The 19,721-nt window shown below is 36.3% G+C and overlaps 1 protein-coding gene across 1 annotated transcript in view; it reads left to right on the top strand.

Annotated features, from left to right (window-relative positions):
* Nucleotides 1-19,721, top strand: part of BBS5 (Bardet-Biedl syndrome 5) — a 47,458-nt gene that overhangs the window by 20,861 nt on the left and 6,876 nt on the right. Inside the window, exons 3-8 of the mRNA XM_036888075.2 lie at nt 883-948; nt 1,627-1,676; nt 1,808-1,935; nt 5,088-5,223; nt 10,082-10,177; nt 12,045-12,107. Coding sequence (XP_036743970.1) covers nt 883-948; nt 1,627-1,676; nt 1,808-1,935; nt 5,088-5,223; nt 10,082-10,177; nt 12,045-12,107 — 539 coding nt within the window. The remainder of the gene's footprint in view (nt 1-882; nt 949-1,626; nt 1,677-1,807; nt 1,936-5,087; nt 5,224-10,081; nt 10,178-12,044; nt 12,108-19,721) is intronic.

Here is a 19,721-nt window from a genome sequence, read left to right as displayed (position 1 = left end):
ATTCTAGGGGTTTTTTCATGGAGGAAGAATTATGATCTGGCTATAGGTTACCCAAGAGAATTCTAAGGTTTGTTTGTTGAAATTTTGTGTTAAGCAGAGTTAAGTGAGTTTTATTATTTCAGGATACCTCAACGCTGTCCTAATATGCTGATTGCATTATAAATCTCTAAGACACTTAATTTACCATGTGAAGATTACTTGACTTTTTTTTTTCTTCTTGGAGTATCTGTAGGGACTACTATTCCACACACTTTGAGAAATGAAGTTATCCACCAGTGTATTTCACTGTAAGAATATCAATCTGAGGCTAACAATGAAAAGCATAAAGCCTTAAACAGACTTCAGCCTGGCCATAACTTCATGTGAGAAAAGAAAAAAAGGTATATAAGTATATGGTTCATTTAAATGAAGACTGTTAAAGAGAGCCACCCACATGTTAGAGTGTATATGTGAGATTCTTTGAGAAGTGTGATTTCACTGAGGCTTTGTAATTATACTATTCCATACTCATTCCCAGTTGTACACATAAGACCTGCCAGGATCTTCAGGATAGCTTCTACTAAAACAAAAACAAAAACAAAAAAAGAAACAGAACAATGCGCAATTTCCTCTATCAGTTTGAGTCAAACCAGGCTGTGTTGACAGTGAATACCTGTGCCCTTCTATAACTCTTAGATTCTGTTTCTCTGGGATTCTGAATGATAACATTGTATGCATTACATAGGATAAATACGTGAAATAAATACTTTAAATTAATAAGTATATTTAAAACATCTGTAGTATTTACTGATACTGGACCAGAAGTTCTGTATCTTCCTCATTCTGTACTGCCAAAATGGGTCCCTTAGATATAGTAACGAATTTTTTTCTGCTTGCTTTTAGGTAGACTCTTAGTAACAAATTTAAGAATTATCTGGCACTCTTTGGCATTACCCAGAGTCAATCTTTGTAAGTATCTTTGTTAGGTAACACTAAAGGAAAAATACTTTGTCAAGTAAACTTACACAGTGGCTTTTGATACCAAAAAGCTATTCCATGAAATATGTGGGAGACTTAAATTGATAAAAACTTAAGAAATCCTAAACTAACCACAGACTGCATCATTATGCAAAGGAAATATTTTTCATTCTGTGCATTTTGTCTCTTGGACATAATATGAGATGGTGCTTTTACAGTGAATGATTTTTGTTTTTATTTTTGCTTATCTTGAAACTTGCTAGTACCTGTTTCAGGTAATCCCAAAGAAGAGAGATCTGAAGTCTAATAAAAGTACAACCTTTCATTTTGTTAAATGTTGTTTCACTTATTTTGAAAGACTATTTTAGGTTATCTAGCTAGACTTTTTCTCTTGATGTAGTGGTGCTAAGATATACAGTAGATAATTCTGTATAGGCTTTAGAGAAGCAAACTTCCTTTTTCCCCATGTTATGGATGTTTTAGTTTTGTTCAAAGAGGCAGAATTAACTTTCCTGTTCTTTTACTTATACAGCTGAAGTTTGTAATTATTTCATAAAAATTTTTAGTTCTATTTTTATATATAGTTTTAAAACTACTAAAAATTCTGTACAGATTTTTTCCTCAGTTTATTGTATCATATTCTTTAAATTCTTTGCTTTTGAATTTTAGCCATCGGTTACAACTGCATATTGAATATTACAACAAGGACTGCTAACTCTGTAAGTCTGAAAAATCTTACTGAAATATATATAGAGAAGAAATACTGGATATTTGAGGTTGAGGCTTGTTTTCACTGTAAATGAGAAATTGCTCTTAAAACCTGAACTTTTAAATAAATTTGTCCTTACAGAAATTACGAGGCCAAACTGAAGCTCTTTATATACTAACAAAATGTAACAGTACTCGTTTTGAGTTTATATTTACAAATTTGGTTCCAGGAAGTCCTAGACTCTTTACTTCTGTGATTGCAGTACACAGGTATGGCAGTACTTTACATATTATTGAATATTTTTAAGGTTCTATATATATATAAGGTTCTATATAATATGAAAGTTTAGAGGATAAAGCTTAGAGGTGTGCTATCTTCCTCCAAGCTCTGTTGCAAAATCCTGTATTTATATATGAATATTAGATATAGAGAACACATTGTACTATCTTAAACACTTTGCAGGTATTTATAAAACCCATAAGACTACTGAAAATTCATAAAAATTTCTAGTGAAGATTCTATATAATTAACTAATTAAGGTAGTTACAGTGAAATAGAGAATTCTTTCAATGAAGATAACCAAGTTGGACAACTCAATAAATGAATTTAAAAACTTATTTTTCTAGCAATAGAAGGCATGTTTAAGTGTTTTCCCCAAAGAGTTTTTCTTTTATATTTGCTAAATGCATCTCTTTTCACTACCTCAGCTTTTTTTTAACCAGCCCTAAGTACTATGATTTTTTTAAAAACTTGGCTAAGATGACAGGCAAAAAATACATACATACAAACTTATACACACACACATGCACATACATGTATATAATACATTTATACCAAGGGTTTAATTTGCATTTTCCTTATTACTATAATGTTGAAATTTTTCCTTTCTTTGGCTATATATAGTTTTCTATTATAAATTTCTTAATTATGCCCCTGTCATATGTTGAAAATTTATTTTTTACTTTCCTAGTTTGTTAATTGATTTTTAATTTTGTTGATCATTTTTTAAATCTACATATAATGGTTTAATTTTTTTCAGTTATAATTCACATAACATAAAATGGTAAATTTTAAAGTTTATAGTTTAGTATATTCACAAGGTCGTGCAACTGTTACCAATACCCAATTCCAGAATATTTCATAACCCCAAAAGGAAACCCTTATAGCTGTCACTCCCCATTCCTTCCTCCTCATAGCCCCTGACACCACTGATTTACTTACAGTCTCTATGAATTTACGTATTCTGGATATTTCATATAAATGGAGTAATACAATATAGTGGCCTTTTATCAATTATGTAATGTTTTTGAGGTCCTTCCAAGTTGCAACATGTATCAATACTTCATTCCTTTTTATAGCTGAATAATATTTCACTGTGTATGGACATGTATTTTGTTAATCCTCTCATCAGTTGATAGACATTTGGGTTGATTTCACTTTCTGGTTATTATGAATAATGCTGCCATGAGCATTTATATACAAGTTTTGTCTAAGACATATTTTTCAGTTCTTTTGGTCATGTACCTAAACCTTAATTCTTTATTACTTTACTGATAAAAGTAATAGGAAATGGGGTATGAAGAAAGCATAGAAGCTGCTTTTCTTTAGTAGTATAAAAATGTTATAAATGTTCCACCAAAATAATATACAGTATAAATAGTTCACCACTTTTTCCTCTGGTTAAATATTGATGATTACAGCACTAAAGGAAATTAGGATTTACAGTCAAATGCTTGAATCCTGCTCTTTCACAATTTATATATTAGAAGGTTAATTAAAGTAAAAATCAAAAGTTTAACAATGAATATTATCTTTCATATAAATGACTTCTGAAGTTATTAAGCCTAAGAAAACTCTTTAGTTTTATTAAATGGGTAATACATTAGCCTTTATTTTTGTAAAGTAAAATTAGAAGTGACCAAAAGTTATAGTAAAGCTAATCAAAACTAATAATAAATACATAATTTTCATCTGTATTTATCAACAGGGGGACCTGAAGAGAAAGAAAACAAAGCTATAGGGATTTTTTTAATATCATTAATATACTATTACATGAGCAACATTGTGGTTACTAGATTTCCCCCCATTATCAAGTCCCCACCACATACCCATTACAGTCACTGTCCATCAGCATAGTAAGATGCTATAGAGTCACTACTTGTCTTCTCTGTGCTCTACTGCCTTCCCCTTGTCCCCCCTCGCTACATTATGTGTGCTAATCATGATGCCCCTTATTCCCCTTCTCCCTCCTTTCCCACCCACCACCCCCAGTCCCTTTCCCTTTGGCAACTGTTAGTCCATTCTTGGGTTCTGTGAGTCTGCTGCTGTTTTGTTCCTTCAGTTTTTGCTTTGTTCTTATGCTCCACAGATGAGTGAGATCATTTGGTATTTGTCTTTCTGCACCTGGCTTATTTCACTGAGTATAATATCCTCTAGCTCCATCCATGTTGTTGCAAATGGTAGGATCTGTTTTCCTCTTATGGCTGAATAATATTCCATTGTGTATATGTACCACATCTTCTCTATCCATTCATCTACTGATGGACACTTAGGTTGCTTCCATTTCTTGGCTATTGTAGATAGTGCTGCGATAAACATAGGGGTGCATATGTCTTTTTGAGATTGGGAGACTGCATTCTTAGGGTAAATTCCTAGGAGTAGAATTCCTGGGTCCAATAGTATTTCTATTTTGAGTTTTTTGAGGAACCTCCATACTGCTTTGCATAATGGTTGAACTAGTTTACATTCCCACCAGCAGTGTAGGAGGGTTCCCCTTTCTCCGCATGCTCGCCAGCATTTGTTGTTCCTGTCCTTTTCTATGTTGGCCATCCTAACTGACATGAGGTGATACTCATTGTGGTTTTAATTTGCATTTCCCTGATAATTAGTGATGTGGAAAAGCCATAGGGATTTTACACACACACAGAGATACACACCCTTGTCCTGGGGTTCTCTTTGGAGTTGGCACAGATTCATTTTCTATACAGAGGTAGATGTAGCATAATGTTTTCAGGTTGCAGCAAGAAAAATAATAGGACTCCTATTGACATCAAAAGCATAATGGTGCCTTTACTAAAACAAAGAAATGAAAGGAAGCATTTTGATAGAATAGTTTCTATATCTGTTATACACAAGCAATGTTTCCTTTCATTTGTGTTGAATGATACATGTTGCCTTAGAAATTAAACATCTAAAAATGGGCTGCTGAGATAATATGTGTAAATACGACACTAAAATGACAAAGTTGACAAAAGACTGTAATCACCAAAACATTGGAAAGAAAATTATTTTAGTTATTATAATAACTTTTAATTGATGTATGTAAGTACTAATAACTGTATATTTTAGTAGATAAATAAGCATAACCTGAGAAAACCACATTTTCATTTTGGGTTAGTCTTTTGTTTGTTCTTTTTCACAGAGCATATGAAACTTCTAAAATGTATCGTGATTTTAAATTGAGAAGTGCACTAATTCAAAATAAGCAACTAAGATTATTACCACAAGAACATGTATATGATAAAATCAATGGAGTATGGAATTTATCCAGTGATCAGGTATTGTGCAACTAATGATCTTTTGGGGCAGTGCTTTGGTAATCATTTTGTGTATTCATTTAATTCTGTTGAAATTAGCATTATAGCATTATAGCTCTTTATATAAAATAATACTCTGATTTTTGTATTTTTATGATTTTGTGCTATTTTTAGCAACATTTGTTCTACATAGAATTTAGAGCTTGAATAGACCTTAAAGATTATTTAATTCAGTCCCTATCCATTAGATGAAAATCTCGGGACCCAAGGAAGTTACCTCAGACATCTAGTTCATCCCAGAGCTATGCTCTTCCCTATATACCACGCTACACTCCACATCTTAATAACGTATGCTGATGGAGGAGAGCTATGGGTGGACAGTCACAGAGGCTTTTTAATCTGGTCTTTATGGAATTAAATATATAACCGATTTGGTGACTACTACATCCGTTACTGTAACTTTTCATTTGCTTTTGAAATTATGGCCTTTGAAACATATAAGCAACTGATAGTTGAACTGAGTCACACATCAATTTCTAGAGAAAAATTTCTTTTACTAAGAGTAGTTTCCAGCCTTTGAGTGTGTTATAACCTAGATTTGACTGATAACCACTGTATTAAGGCTATAGCATGTGAATGAAGAGCTTTTTGCTAAACACTGATTCATATACTTAAATTGTAAATAAACTTTGCTCATTTGACAAGTTGTAGATTTAAACTATGATAAAGATTTTATAGGCTATAGACAGCTCCCCATCTGAATAACTCCTCAACAGGAATCAACAAACTTTTTTCTGGGGAGGCGGAGCCAACATGGCGGCGTGAGTAGGACAGTGGGAATCTCCTCCCAAAAACATATATACTTTTGAAAATACAACAAACACAACTAGCCCTAAAAGAGAGACCAGAAGACGCAGGACAGTGGCCAGACTGCAGCTACACCAGCGAGAACCCAGTGCCTCGCGAAGGGGGTAAGATACAAGCCCCGGCCCTGCGGGACGCGAGCGCCCCTCCCCCTAGCTCCCGGCGGGAGAACAATAGGCAGAGCGGGAGGGAGACGGAGCCCAGGACTGCCGAACACCCAGCCCCAGCCATCCGGGCCAGAGCGCAGACACAGTATATGCCCAGGGGGCCCTGGATACTGGGAGAACAGGGGGTAGACCTCAGAGCGGGTGCTGAAGCTGATGCCCCTGTGACAAAGAAAAGCGGGGGCTTTTTTGAAAGTCTTAAAGGGACAGGGACTTAACAGCTTGACGGAAACAACCCAGGTCACAGTACAGCAGCTGGAAATTACAGGGAAAACCGGGTGCACTAACCCCCTGGGCAACAGCTCTGAGACCCCTCACGGAGGCAAACAGTCAAGCAGCCCCCCCATCCATAACCCCACCGGGCGCTGCGAAAGCAGAGAAGCAGCCTGAGACAAATTCCGCCCACAGAAAGGGAAATTTCTCCCTTCCGGCCAGGCAAGACACAAAGACCCACTCTACACGCAATTACCCAACACAAGCCACTAGGGGTCGCAGTTGCCCCAGTAAAGAAAGGCCAGTAGTAAGTGAAAATTTTGGCCCTCCCAGCTGACAGTCAATAGCACCTGTCAACATGAAAAGGCAAAAAAATATGATTCAGACAAGACTAACCCAGACAGCTTCGGCATCTGCTACATCTTCCCCTGAGAAGGAATCTGGGGAGATAGATTTAGCCAGTCTACCTGAAAAAGAATTCAAAACAAAAGTCATAACCATGCTGATGGACTTGCAGAGAAATATGCAAGAACTAAGGAAGGAGAATTCAGAAATAAAACAAGCTCTGGAAGGACTTCAAAACAGAATGGACGAGATGCAAGAGACCATTAATGGACTAGAAAACAGAGAACAGGAACGCAGAGAAGCTGATGCAGAGAGAGATAAAAGGATCTCCAGGAATGAAAGAATTTTAAGAGAGCTGAGTGATCAATATAAAAGAAATAATTTAAGAATCATAGGCATTCCAGAAGAAGTAGAGAGAGAAAAGGGGATAGAAAATGTCTTTGAAGAAATAATTGCTGAAAATTTCCCCAAACTAGGGGAAGAAATGGCCTCTCAGACCACAGAGGTACACAGAACTCCCATGACAAGGGATCCAAGGAGGGCAACACCAAGACACATAATAATTAAAATGGCAAAGATCAAAGACAAGGACAAAGTATTACAAGCAGCCAGAGAGAAAAAAAAGGTTACCTACAAAGGAAAACCCATCAGGCTATCATCAGACTTCTCAACAGAAACCCTACAGGCCAGAAGAGAATGGCATGATATACTTAATGCAATGAAACAGAAGGGCCTCGAACCAAGACTACTGTATCCAGCACGAATATCATTTAAATATGAAGGAGGGATTAAACAATTCCCAGACAAGCAAAAGTTGAGGGAATTTGCCTCCCACAAACCACCTCTACAGGGCATCCTACAGGGACTGCTCTAGATGGGAGCACTCCTAAAAAGAGCACACAACAAAACACCCAACATATGAAGAAGGGAGGAGGAGGAATAAGAAGGGAGAGAAATAAAGAATCATCAGATTGTGTTTATAATAGCTCAACAAGCGAGTTAAGTTAGACAGTAAGACAGTAAAGAAGCTAACCCTAAACCTTTGGTAACCACAAACTTAAAGCCTGCAATGGCAATAAATTCATACCTTTCAATAATCACCCTAAATGTAAATGGACTGAATGCACCAATCAAAAGACACAGAGTAATAGAATGGATAAAAAAGCAAGATCCATCCATATGCTGCTTACAAGAGACTCACCTCAAACCCAAAGACGCGCACAGACTTAAAGTCAAGGGATGGAAAAAGATATTTCAAGCAAACAACAGAGAGAAGAAAGCAGGTGTTGCAATTCTGGTATCAGACAAAACAGACTTCAAAATAAAGAAAGTAAAAAAAGACAAAGAAGGACATTACATAATGATAAAGGGCTCAGTCCATCAAGAGGATATAACCATTATAAATATATATGCACCCAATACAGGAGCACCAACATACCTGAAACAAATATTAACAGAACTAAAGGAGGAAATAGAATGCAATGCATTCATTCTAGGAGACTTCAACACACCACTCACTCCAAAGGACAGATCCACCAGACAGAAAATAAGTAAGGACACAGAGGCACTGAACAACACACTAGAACAGATGGACCTAATAGACATCTACAGAACTCTACATCCAAAAGCAACAGGATACACGTTCTTCTCAAGTGCACATGGAACATTCTCCAGAATAGACAACAAACTTTTTTCTGTAAAGGGCCAGATGGTAAATATTTTAGGCTTTCTAGGCCATGCAATTACTGTCAGAATTTCTCAGTCCTGCCATTGTTAGTATGAAACAAGTCATAGACTATAAGTAAACAAGTGAGCCATGACAGTGTTTCAATAAAACTTTATTACAGACACTGAAATTTGAATTTCAACATGATCGTGTGTCATGAAATATTATTTTGACCTTTTTCCAACCATTTAAAAATCTAAAAATCATTCTTACATTGTAGGCCATACAAAGTGAGGCAGCAGGCCAGATCTGGCCCACAGACCGTAGTTCACTAGCCCCATGGCTTAGCTGTCACTTTCTGAAAGCTTCCTTCTGCGTGCTCCTTATGCAGCCTGTACCTAATCACCACTCCAGATTATTATTACCCTAAAATACAGAGCTTGTGTATGCCCCCTCGTGATTGTAGATCTTATGGTGGTAGGGGTGAAGTTACTTTGTTCATAGTTAGAGCCTTACCAGCTAGCACAACACTTGGCATTTTAAATGAAGTAATTAAAATGTTCCAGGATTATCAGAAATATCATTTTATTGAAAATAGGGGTTATTATCAACCTAACTTATGTTTGTTGAAAAACAATAAAGCAAACAAAATATGCCCCATTATTTTAAAAAGTCTTTTGGAGTTATGCAAGTTTTTTTCTAAAATAGGAAACAATGACATAAAGAATTATTGCTTATGAAGTTAGACTTGGTAAAATTTAATGGGACTTGGGCCAGGAATAACAGGGGCTAAAATTTTTTGTATAACAATTTCTTGCTAGATGAGTGAAGAAGGGAAGTATATATACTTGTATATATGTTTATTAATTTAATCATTATTTGAAATAGTCTTTTCTGATGCTTCAAACTTGCCATCCCAAAAGAGGGATCTCTAGGTTTGGAGTTTTTGATTTAATGTTTTATGGCCAATCTCAAAGCATAAAATAAAGAAAATTCCACCAGATGAATATGGTGGGGAGGAGGTGGAAGTAGAGCTAGAAAATGATAGATAAATGGTAGAGGTGATAATTTTGGTACCATGTTATTAGGCGTTAAAAATTTTTTAAGACCACTTAGCTATCATGGTGGGATACTTTTGAGTAGATGTCCAGGGGCCATGTAACTGGAAAACAGTTTAGATTTATAGTCAGTGTTAACCATGAAATACTCTGTGGGTTGATGGGAATTATCACACGTCTTGTTCTGTCTCTTACTGCAACTCGTTTGTCTCAACTTATCTCAGGTTTTGAACAGTGGTCATAATAAGATCTAACACTTGTAGAATATTTACTATCCACTGGACACTATGATAAGGGCTTTATTTACGTGGGTTATTTTTATCATATCTCCATTTTATAGTTGATACAATGCACCAAGAAGAAATTTGCCCATGGTCAGACAATTGTTAAGTGCTGACAGTGTAATGATTAGAATCTTAACTCCAGAGTGCAGGCTTTGAGTTGTCCAGTTGTACTGCCATCTGCTATTCTCTGCTGCTGTGATAATCAGAATTATTCTGGTGTTTAGAAAATAAAGAGTAAGTATGCCAACAAATGATTGTTGATGTATCTCTCATTCTGTTTTGAAGGGAAATTTAGGAAGTTTTTTTATTACCAATGTGAGAATTGTGTGGCATGCAAATATGAATGGCAGCTTTAACGTCAGTATACCATATCTACAAATTGTAAGTGTGTGCATTTTAGTGACCTTATTTTTATGTAGAATAAATAATTTCTGTTCAGTAGTTAATAGGACTTTAAGGATTAGATGAATTCTCTCCCTTTTTTATGTGGCAGCATTTAGCAGTTTAGCTGAGCGCAAACTTCTAAAATGTTGATAATTTACTGTTTCAACATAGGAAAGATCCAATACATTTACATACAAGGAAAACAGCACCATTATTAATTTACTATTAGAAGAGAAATATACTGGATTGTAAAATTTTAAATGGTTAGCATACAGATTAAGGTGTCTCTGAGATTCCATTCAAAGGGCTCTAGCTACTAAATTTTCCATAATCTTCCCAAGAGGCAGGTTTATAGTGGTTCCTTTAATGGCCTTGGCACGCACTGACCCATACACTTTGTTTTATGTTCAGATACAACATGTAATATACGGGATTCATACTACAGATTTAGTGAAAGGAATCAAGATGGTTTTTAGTGATAGCAGTTTTAGCTTAAACTCAGTTAAAGCTGTTAATCCAGAATAAGAACTAACTATATCTGATACTGTTTGTTTTAAGAGTAGATAAAGACGGTTCTTTTTTACTCCACTCCTGCTGCTATGATAAGTATGTGATTCTGTGAAACAAATGGTAAACTCCAATAAACTGAATATTTTCATTTTATCTAAAGAAACTACTTATATATTTGAAACCAATGTAAGATTGTATATCAACTATACTTCAATAAAAAAAAAGAAACTATATGACTAGTGCAAATTAGACTGAACATAAACATAATTAAAATTTTATAAAGGTTTTCTTTAAAGAAAAATTCTGTAAAAATCCTATATTAATTATTAATCACCCTTACTACAGGATACCTTACTACAGTACTCTTCAGACTAAACCATTTCATTAATAAATATTGATAGATACAATATATGTGTTATTTAGAAAATACCATTTTTAAAAATGCCTATCTTTTGCTAAGTTGTTTGATTTCTGAGTTACTTTAAAGTATCTGATCATCCTTTTGCCAAATATTGATCACCTACTCTGTGCTATGTGCTAGGGATAAAATCATGATAATCATGAATCAGTACATAGTTGTATCAAGGAGCTTTCAGTCTGCTTGGAGAAAAACAACACATCGAACTGAAAATCATGAAATTTGATAGGAAGAAAATTATTTTTGGTCATCTAGAGAAATGTAATGACTTATAATCATGGCTGGGAGTGTGTGACAGAGTCTGCATACATGATAAATTGGTATTTGTATTGTTCATTGCTGTTTTTTATTGCATTTACATGTGTTAATTGCTTGCCTGACCTAATTTCTAGTATACTGAATAATTACTGAGCAGTAAACAATCTGTGCTTTCTGTTTTTCAAATAGGATAATTTTTGTTATTTAAGAATACAGTTGCCAAATAGAGCCTTTGGAATGAGTTCAGCCTGGCTAAAAGAGTTTGCAATCTGATGTCATCACAGTCTCTCCCTGCAGCAGTCATACTTGTGCAAGTTTTAAAAATGAACCCAGCCTTAGGAGCCACAAAAGACACTGGCTCACCATAACTAAAAGACTGTTGGCCCTTGGTTTAAAATATTCAGATAAGTTGTGGACTCCCTGAAAGTGGAGGATATTTGAGCCTGAGAATTTTGTGCATACTTCAGAGATGAATTATTTTTATGGCTTTACAAATTTGCTGCCCATTTCCACTACAAAAATTGTCATTTACTTGATCTCTGTGGGAGTGTAATGAAGAAAGGAGGAGAATTCTGTTCTTTAATAGTTACTGTATAGAAGTTGAGAACTTGTGTTAAAGAGTTGCTACACAGATAGCAGGTAATAAAAACTAAACATTTTTTTTTTCATTTTATCTAGCGTTCAATAAAGGTTAGAGATTCAAAATTTGGTCTAGCTCTTGTCATTGAAAGCTCCCAGCAGGTAAGATAGTTTACATTCTATTAATCTTTAATACATTTGTAAAATTGTGTGAGTTTATATTTTTAGTTTTATTTATATAGTAACAGTCTACATTCAAAATGAATATTAGCTGTAAATGAAGTTATATGAAGAGTTTGAAGTCATACAGTAATTGTTCCCATAGGAAGAATCCTACTTATGTTTCTTTGTTGGACAGATATAATCATTATTATCATGATTATAATTTTTTTTAAAGTTTTTACATCTTTTCGTTGTTGTTATCATTAATGTACAATTACATGAACAACATTGTGGTTACAGACTCCCCATATTTTCAAGTCCCCACCACATATCCCTTTATAGTCACTGTCCATCAGTGTAGTAAGATACTAGAGAATCACTACTTGTCTTCTCTGTGTTATACTGCCTTCCCCGTGCACCCCCCTACATTATACATGCTAATCATAATGAACCCTTTTTCTCCCTTATCCCTCCCTTCCCACCCATCCTCCCAGGTCCCTTTCCCTTTGGTAACTGTTAGTCCATTCTGCGTTTCTGTGAGTCTGCTGCTGTTTTGTTCCTTCAGTTTTTGCTTTGTTCTTATACTCCACAGATGAGTGAAATCATGTGATACATGTCTTTCTCCACCTAGCTTATTTCAGTGAGCATAATACCCTCTAGCTCCATCCATGTTGTTGCAAACGGTAGGATTTATTTTCTTTTTATGGCTGAATAATATTCCATTGTGTATATGTACCGTATCTTCTTTATCCATTCATCTACTGATGGGCACATAGGTTGTTTCCATTTCTTGGCTATTGTAGATAGTGCTGCAATAAACATAGGGGTGCATCTGTCTTTTTCAAACTGGACTCCTGCATTCTTAGGGTAAATTCCTAGGAGTGGAATTCCTTGGTCAAATGGTATTTCTACTTTGAGTGTTTTGAGGAACCTCCATACTTCTTTCCACAATAGTTAAACTAATTTATTTTTCCACCAGTAGTGTAGAAGGGCTTCCCTTCCTCTACATGCTCACCAACATTTGTTGTTGTTTGTCTTTTGGATGGTGGCCATCCTTACTGGTGTGAGGTGATATCTCATTGTGGTTTTAATTTGCATATATCTGATGACTAGGGATATGGAACATCTTTACATGTGGCTCATGGCCATCTGAATTTCATCTTTGGACAAGTGTTCAGCTCCTCTGCCCATTTTTTAATTGGCTTATTTGCTTTTTGTTTGTTGAGGTGCGTGAGTTCTTTGTATAATTTGGATGTCAACCCCTTATTGAATATGTCATCTATGAATATATTCACCCATACTTAGGCTGTCTTTTTGTTCTACTGATGGTGTCCTTTGCTCTACAGAAGCTTTTCAGTTTGGTATAGTCCCACTTGTTCATTTTTGCTTTTGTTTCCCTTGCCCGCAGAGATGCGTTCATGAAGAAGTTTCTCATGTTTATGTCCAAGAGAGTGTTGCCTTATGTTTTTTTCTAAAAGTTTTATGGCTTCATGACTTACATTCAGTTCTTTGATCCATTTTGCATTTACTTTTGTGTATGGGGTTAGACAATGATCCAGTTTCATTCTCTTACATGTAGCTGTCCATTTTTGCCAACACTGGCTGTTGAAGAGGCTGTCATTTCCCCATTGCATGGCTCTTTTATCGTATATTAATTGACCATATATGCTTGGGTTTATATCTGGACTCTCTAGTCTGTTCCATTGGTCTATGGGTCTGTTCTTTTGCAAGTACCAAATTGTCTTGATTACTGTGACTTTGTAGTAGAGCTTGAAGTCAGGGAGCATAATTCCCCCTGCTTTATTTTTCCTTCTCAGGATTGCTTTGGCTATTCAGGATCTTTGTGATTCCATATGAATTTTAGAACTATTTGCTCTAGTTCACTGAAGAATGCTGTTGGTATTTTGATAGGGATTGCATTGAATCTGTAGATTGCTTTAGGCAGGATGGCCATTTTGACAATATTAATTCTCCCTATCCATGAGCATGGGATGTGTTTCCTTTTATTGGTATCTTCTTTAATTTCTTTGATGAGTGTCTTGTAGTTTTCAGAGTATAAGTCTTTCCCTTCCTTGGTTAGGTTTATTCCTAGGTATTTTATTCTTTTTGATGCAGTTGTGAATGGAATTGTTCTCCTGATTTCTCTTTCTGCTAATTCATCATTAGTGTGTAGGAATGCAACAGATTTCTGTGTATTAATTTTGTATCCCACAACTTTGCTGAGTTCAGATATTAGATCTAGTAGTTCTGGAGTGGATTCTTTAGGGTTTTTTATGTCCAGTATCATGTCATCTGCAAACAGGGACAGTTTGACTTCTCCCTTGCTAATCTGGATGCCTTTTATTTCTTGTGTTGTCTGATTGCTGTGGCTAGGACCTCCAGTACTATGTTGGATAAAACTGGGGAGAGTGGGCATCCTTGTCTTGATCCCGATCTTGAAGGAAAAGCTTTCAGCTTCTTGCTGTTCAGTATAATGTTGGCTGTGTGTTTGTCATATATGGCCTTTATTATGTTGAGGTACTTGCCCCCTATACCCATTTTGTTGAGATTTTTTATCATGAATGAATGTTGAATTTCATCTACTGCTTTTTCAGCATCTATTGATATGATCATGTGGTTTTTGTTCTTCTCTTTGTTGAGTAGTGGATGATGTGAATGGATTTTAGAATGTTGTACCATCCTTGCATCCCTGGGATGAATCCCACTTGACCATGATGGATGATCTTTTTGATATATTTTTGAATTCAGTTTGCTAATATTTTGTTGAGTATTTTTGCATCTATGTTCATCAGGTATATTGGTCTGTAATTTTCTTTTATTGTGGTGTCTTTGCCTGGTTTTGGTATTAGAGTGGTGCTGGCTTCATAGAATGAGTTTGGAAGTATTCCCTCCTCTTCTATTTTTTGGAAAACTTTAAGGAGAATGGGTATTAGGTCTTCACTAAATGTTTGATAAAATTCAGCAGTGAAAACATCTAACATAGGAGTTTCTTTCTTTGAAAGTTTTTTGATTACCAATTCAATTTCTTTGCTGGTAAATTGGTCTATTCAGATTTTCTGTTACTTCCTGGGTCAACTTTGGAAGGTTGTATTTTTCTAGAAAGTTGTCCATTTCCTCTAGGTTATCCACTTTGTTACCATATAATTTTTCATTGTATTCTCTCATAATTCTTTGTATTTCTGTGGTGTCCATAGTGATTTTTCCTTTCTCATTTCTGATTCTGTTTATGTGTGTAGACTCTCTTTTTTTCTTGATAAGTCTGGCTAGGGGTTTATCTGTTTTGTTTATTTTCTCAAAGAACCAGCTCCTGCTTTCATTGATTCTTTCTGTTGTTTTATTCTTCTCAATTTTATTTATTTCTGCTTTAATCTTTATTATGTCCCTCCTTCTACTGACTTTGGACCTCATTTGTTCTTCCTTTTCTCCTTTCATTAATTGTGAGTTTAGACTGTTCATTTGGGATAGTTCTTCTTTCGTGAGGTAGGCCTGTATTGCAATATACTTCCCTCTTAGCACGTACTTCTCTTCGTCCACAGATTTTGTGGTGTTGACTTATTGTTGTCATTTGTCTCCATATATTGCTTGATCTCTGTTTTTATTTGGTCCTTGATTCATTGGTTATTTACAAGTATGTTGTGAAGCCTCCATGTGTTTGTGGGATTTTTCATTTTCTTTGCATAATTTATTTCTAGTTTCATACCTTTGTGATCTGAGAAGCTGGTTGGTACAATTTTAATCTTTTGTAATTTACTGAGGTTCCTTTTGTGGCCTATTATAAGATCTATTCTTGAAAATGTTCCATGTGCACTTAAGAATGTGTATCCTGTTGCTTTTGGATGGAGTGTTCTGTTGATGTCCATTAGGTCCATCTCTTCTAATACGTTGTTCAGTGCCTCTGTCTCTTTACTTATTTTCTGTCTGGTTGATCTGTCCTTTGGAGTGAGTGGTGTGTTGAAGTCTCCTAAAATGAATGCATTGCATTTGATTTCCCCCGTTAATTCTGTTAGTATTTGTTTCACATACATAGGTGATCCTGTGTTGGGTGCATAGATATTTATAATAGTTATATCCTCTTGGTGGACTGACCCTGTTATCATTTTGTAATGTCTTTCTTTGTCTCTTGTTACTTTCTTTGTTTTGAAGTCAATTTTGTCTGATACATGTACTGTGACTCCTGCTTTTTCTCCCTGTTAGTTGCATGAAATATCTTTTTCCATCCCTTTACTTTCTTTCAGTCTGTGTATGTCTTTGGGTTTGAAGTGAGTCTCTTGTAGGCAGCATATAGATGGGTCGTGTTTGTTTATCCATTCAGTGACTCTATGTCTTTTGATTGGTGCATTCAGACTATTTACATTTAAGGGAGTTATCAATAGGTATGTACTTTTTGCCATTGCAAGCTTAGATACGTGGTTACCAAAGGTTCAAGGGTAATTCTCTTACTATCTAACAGTCTAATTTAACTCACTTCGTATGCTATTACAAACACAACCTAAAGGTTCTTTTTCCTCCTTTTTCTTCCTCCTCCATTCTTTGTACATTATGAATCATATTCTTTACTCTTTGTCTATTCCTTGGGTGACATCTATTTAGCCTCAGGAATACTTCCATCTATAGCAGTCCCTCCAAAATGTACTGTAGAGGTGGTTTGTGGGAGGTAAATTCTCTCAGCTTTTGCTTATCTGAAAATTGTTTAATTCTTCTTCAAAGTTAAATGAAAACCTTGCCAGGTAAAGTATTCTTGGTTCAAGGCCCTTCTGCTTCATTGCATTAAATATACCATTCCACTTCCTTCTGGCCTGTAAGGTTTCTGTTGAGAAATATGATGATAGCCTGATGGGTTTTCCTTTGTATGTGATCTTTTTTCTCCCTCTAGTTGCTTTTAAAAGTCTGTCTTTATCCTTGATTTTTGCCATTTTAATTATTATATGTCTTGATGTTGTCTTTTTTGGGTCCCTTGTGTTGGAAGATAGGTGCACCTCCATGGTCTGAGAGACTATTTCCTCTCCCAGATTAGGGAAGTTTTCAGCAATTACCTCCTCAATGACACTTTCTACCTCTTTTTCTTCCTCTTCTTCTTCTTCTGGTACCCCTGTAATGCAAATATTCTTCCTTTTGGATTGTTCACACAGTTCTCTCAATATTCTTTCATTCTTAGAGATTCTTTTTTCTCTCTGTACCTCAGCTTCTTTTTATTCCTCTTCTCTAATTTATATCCCATTTACCATCTCTTCTACTACATCTCATCTGCTTTTAAATCCCTCCATCGTATGTTTCATTTCAGATATGGAATTTCTTAATGATTGAATCTTCATCTTAAATTCGTTTCTCAGTACTTGAATATTTTTCTGTACCTCCATAAGCATGTTTATGGTTTTTATTTTGAACTCTCTTTGAGGAAGTTCAGTTTCATTTGGCCCTTTTTCTCGGTTTTGTGAGATTTTGGTCTGAACCCGGTTCTTTTGACATTTCATATTTCTGTGTGGTGCCCTCTAGTGCCCAGCTGAGTGAGGTTGGGGGTCATAGGGGAGCAGAGCTGGTGTCTAGGGACAGGAAAGATGTGTTTCCTGATTCCTGTCTGTGGTACCTGTCTCCAATATAAGAGCCAGTGGACCGAGCACCAAGGTGTAAGTCTCTGTTCTTGGCGTCTCTAGCTGTTGTAGGTGGGGCCTCCCTCTGGCTGGCGTGATGCCAGTGCAGTGACTGCTGGTTTGCGAGCTGGTGCTGTCAGGCCAGGAGGAAGGCTCAGCAGGCTGCATGTCACCGTCGGGGGCTTGGAGGTGAGCAGCCAGCCAGGGGGATGGAGCGGCTAAAACTCCTCAAGAGTTCCCAACCTGCCAGGCAGAGCGCGCTCAGAGAACCTTGTCCAGCTTTCCCTTCTCCCGTGCAGCAAGCTCTGTTCAAACCCCGCCCCTTCAGCCCTCTCATTGCTAGGAAGCCTCTCAGCCCACCTGCCTTTCCTTTGTCCCAGAGCAGCTGGATGTGGATCCCGTCCTCCACAAACGGCTGGAATCTCAGTCTCTCAAGCACTCCGCCTGTCCCAGCTCCCCAACCTCCAGAGCATCACACAATATAGGTTTCTGCTCTCAAAGCAGACCTCCAGGGCTAGGTGTTCAGCAGTCCCAGGCTTCCACCCCCTCCCTGCTCGAAGGAAGTTTCTCTTCCTTCCACCAGTGAGCTGGGGTCGGGGAAGGGCTTGGGTCCCACTGGATCAAGGCTTTGGTACATTACCCTATTTTGTGAGGTCTTCTGTGTTTGTGAGGTCTGTATGCAGTCTGGTTCATCCTTCTTTCCTGTTGCTGCTTTTGGGTTAGTTGTATTAATTAACTATATTTTTGTAGTGTTTGTGGTTTTAGGAGGAGTTCTCTGTCTCACCTCTCACACTGCCATCTTGAATTCCATGATTATAATTTTTAATAGAGTCAAGTTACTATACTTTTTATGTATTATCTCATTCTTTACACAATCCTGTGATACAGTTATTATTTTTTCCCCATTCTACAGTCAAGGAAACTGAGGGTTAGATAAGTTAGGAACGTTGCCCATGGTTTCACTATTAGTCAGAGATGGGGCTAGAATTTGATTCCAGATCTGACTGATTCACAAGTCTGTTGCTGAGAAACACAGATCTATATAGATACACACACACACACACACACACACCCTATTTGAGATTGTGTATTCTCATATGCAGATTATACTGTATCTAATTATAAACTCCATTATGCCAGGTTTCTACAGAAATGCATTTAAATAAAACATTTACTTTTTTATACAATCACTTCTTTTCTAAATTCTCAATTTAAACATGACTGTCTGTTCATTCCTTTTTCCTGACCTGTAGATTAGTAGCTTCCATTTATTGAGTGGTTACTATGTTCCAGAAACTGTACCAAATGTCATATATATTTTATTTTATTTTATATAATAACTTTATAAGCATGTTACAGTTAGAAAATTGAGGCTAGGAAAGATTAAGGAAAGTATATTTCCCAGCATCATATAGCTAGTTTGTTGTAAAACCAGAATTTGAACCCAAAAGTATATGCTCTCACCTAGTACAGTATGCTCCTTAATATATTTTTTAATTCATTTTATTATCATTAATCTACAATTACATGAAGAACATTATGGTTACTAGACTCCCCACTTCACCAAGTCCCCCCCCACAAACCCCATTACAGTCACTGTCCATCAGCGTAGTAAGATGCTATAGACTCACTACTTGTCTTCTCTGTGTTGCACATCCCTCCCTATGCCCCCCCCCCACATTATACATGCTAATTGTAAGGCACCCTTTCTTTTTCCCTGCCCTTATCCCTTCCCACCCCTCCTGCCCAGTCCCTTTCCCTTTGGTAACCGTTAGTCCATTCTTAGGTTCTGTGACTCTCCTGCTGTTTTGTTCCTTCAGTTTTTCTTTGTTCTTATACTCCACATACGAGTGAAATCATTTGGTACTTGTCTTTCTCTGCCTGGCTTATTTCACTGAGTATAATACCCTCTAGCTCCATCCATGTTGTTGCAAATGGTAGGATTTGTTTTCTTCTTATGGCTGAATAATATTCCACTGTGTATATGTGTCACATCTCCTTTATCCATTGATCTATTGATGGACAC

This window comes from Manis pentadactyla, chromosome 6 (genome assembly GCF_030020395.1).
Source record: "Manis pentadactyla isolate mManPen7 chromosome 6, mManPen7.hap1, whole genome shotgun sequence".
NCBI classification, from domain to species: domain Eukaryota; kingdom Metazoa; phylum Chordata; class Mammalia; order Pholidota; family Manidae; genus Manis; species Manis pentadactyla.
This window is presented reverse-complemented; position numbering and strand designations above follow the sequence as displayed.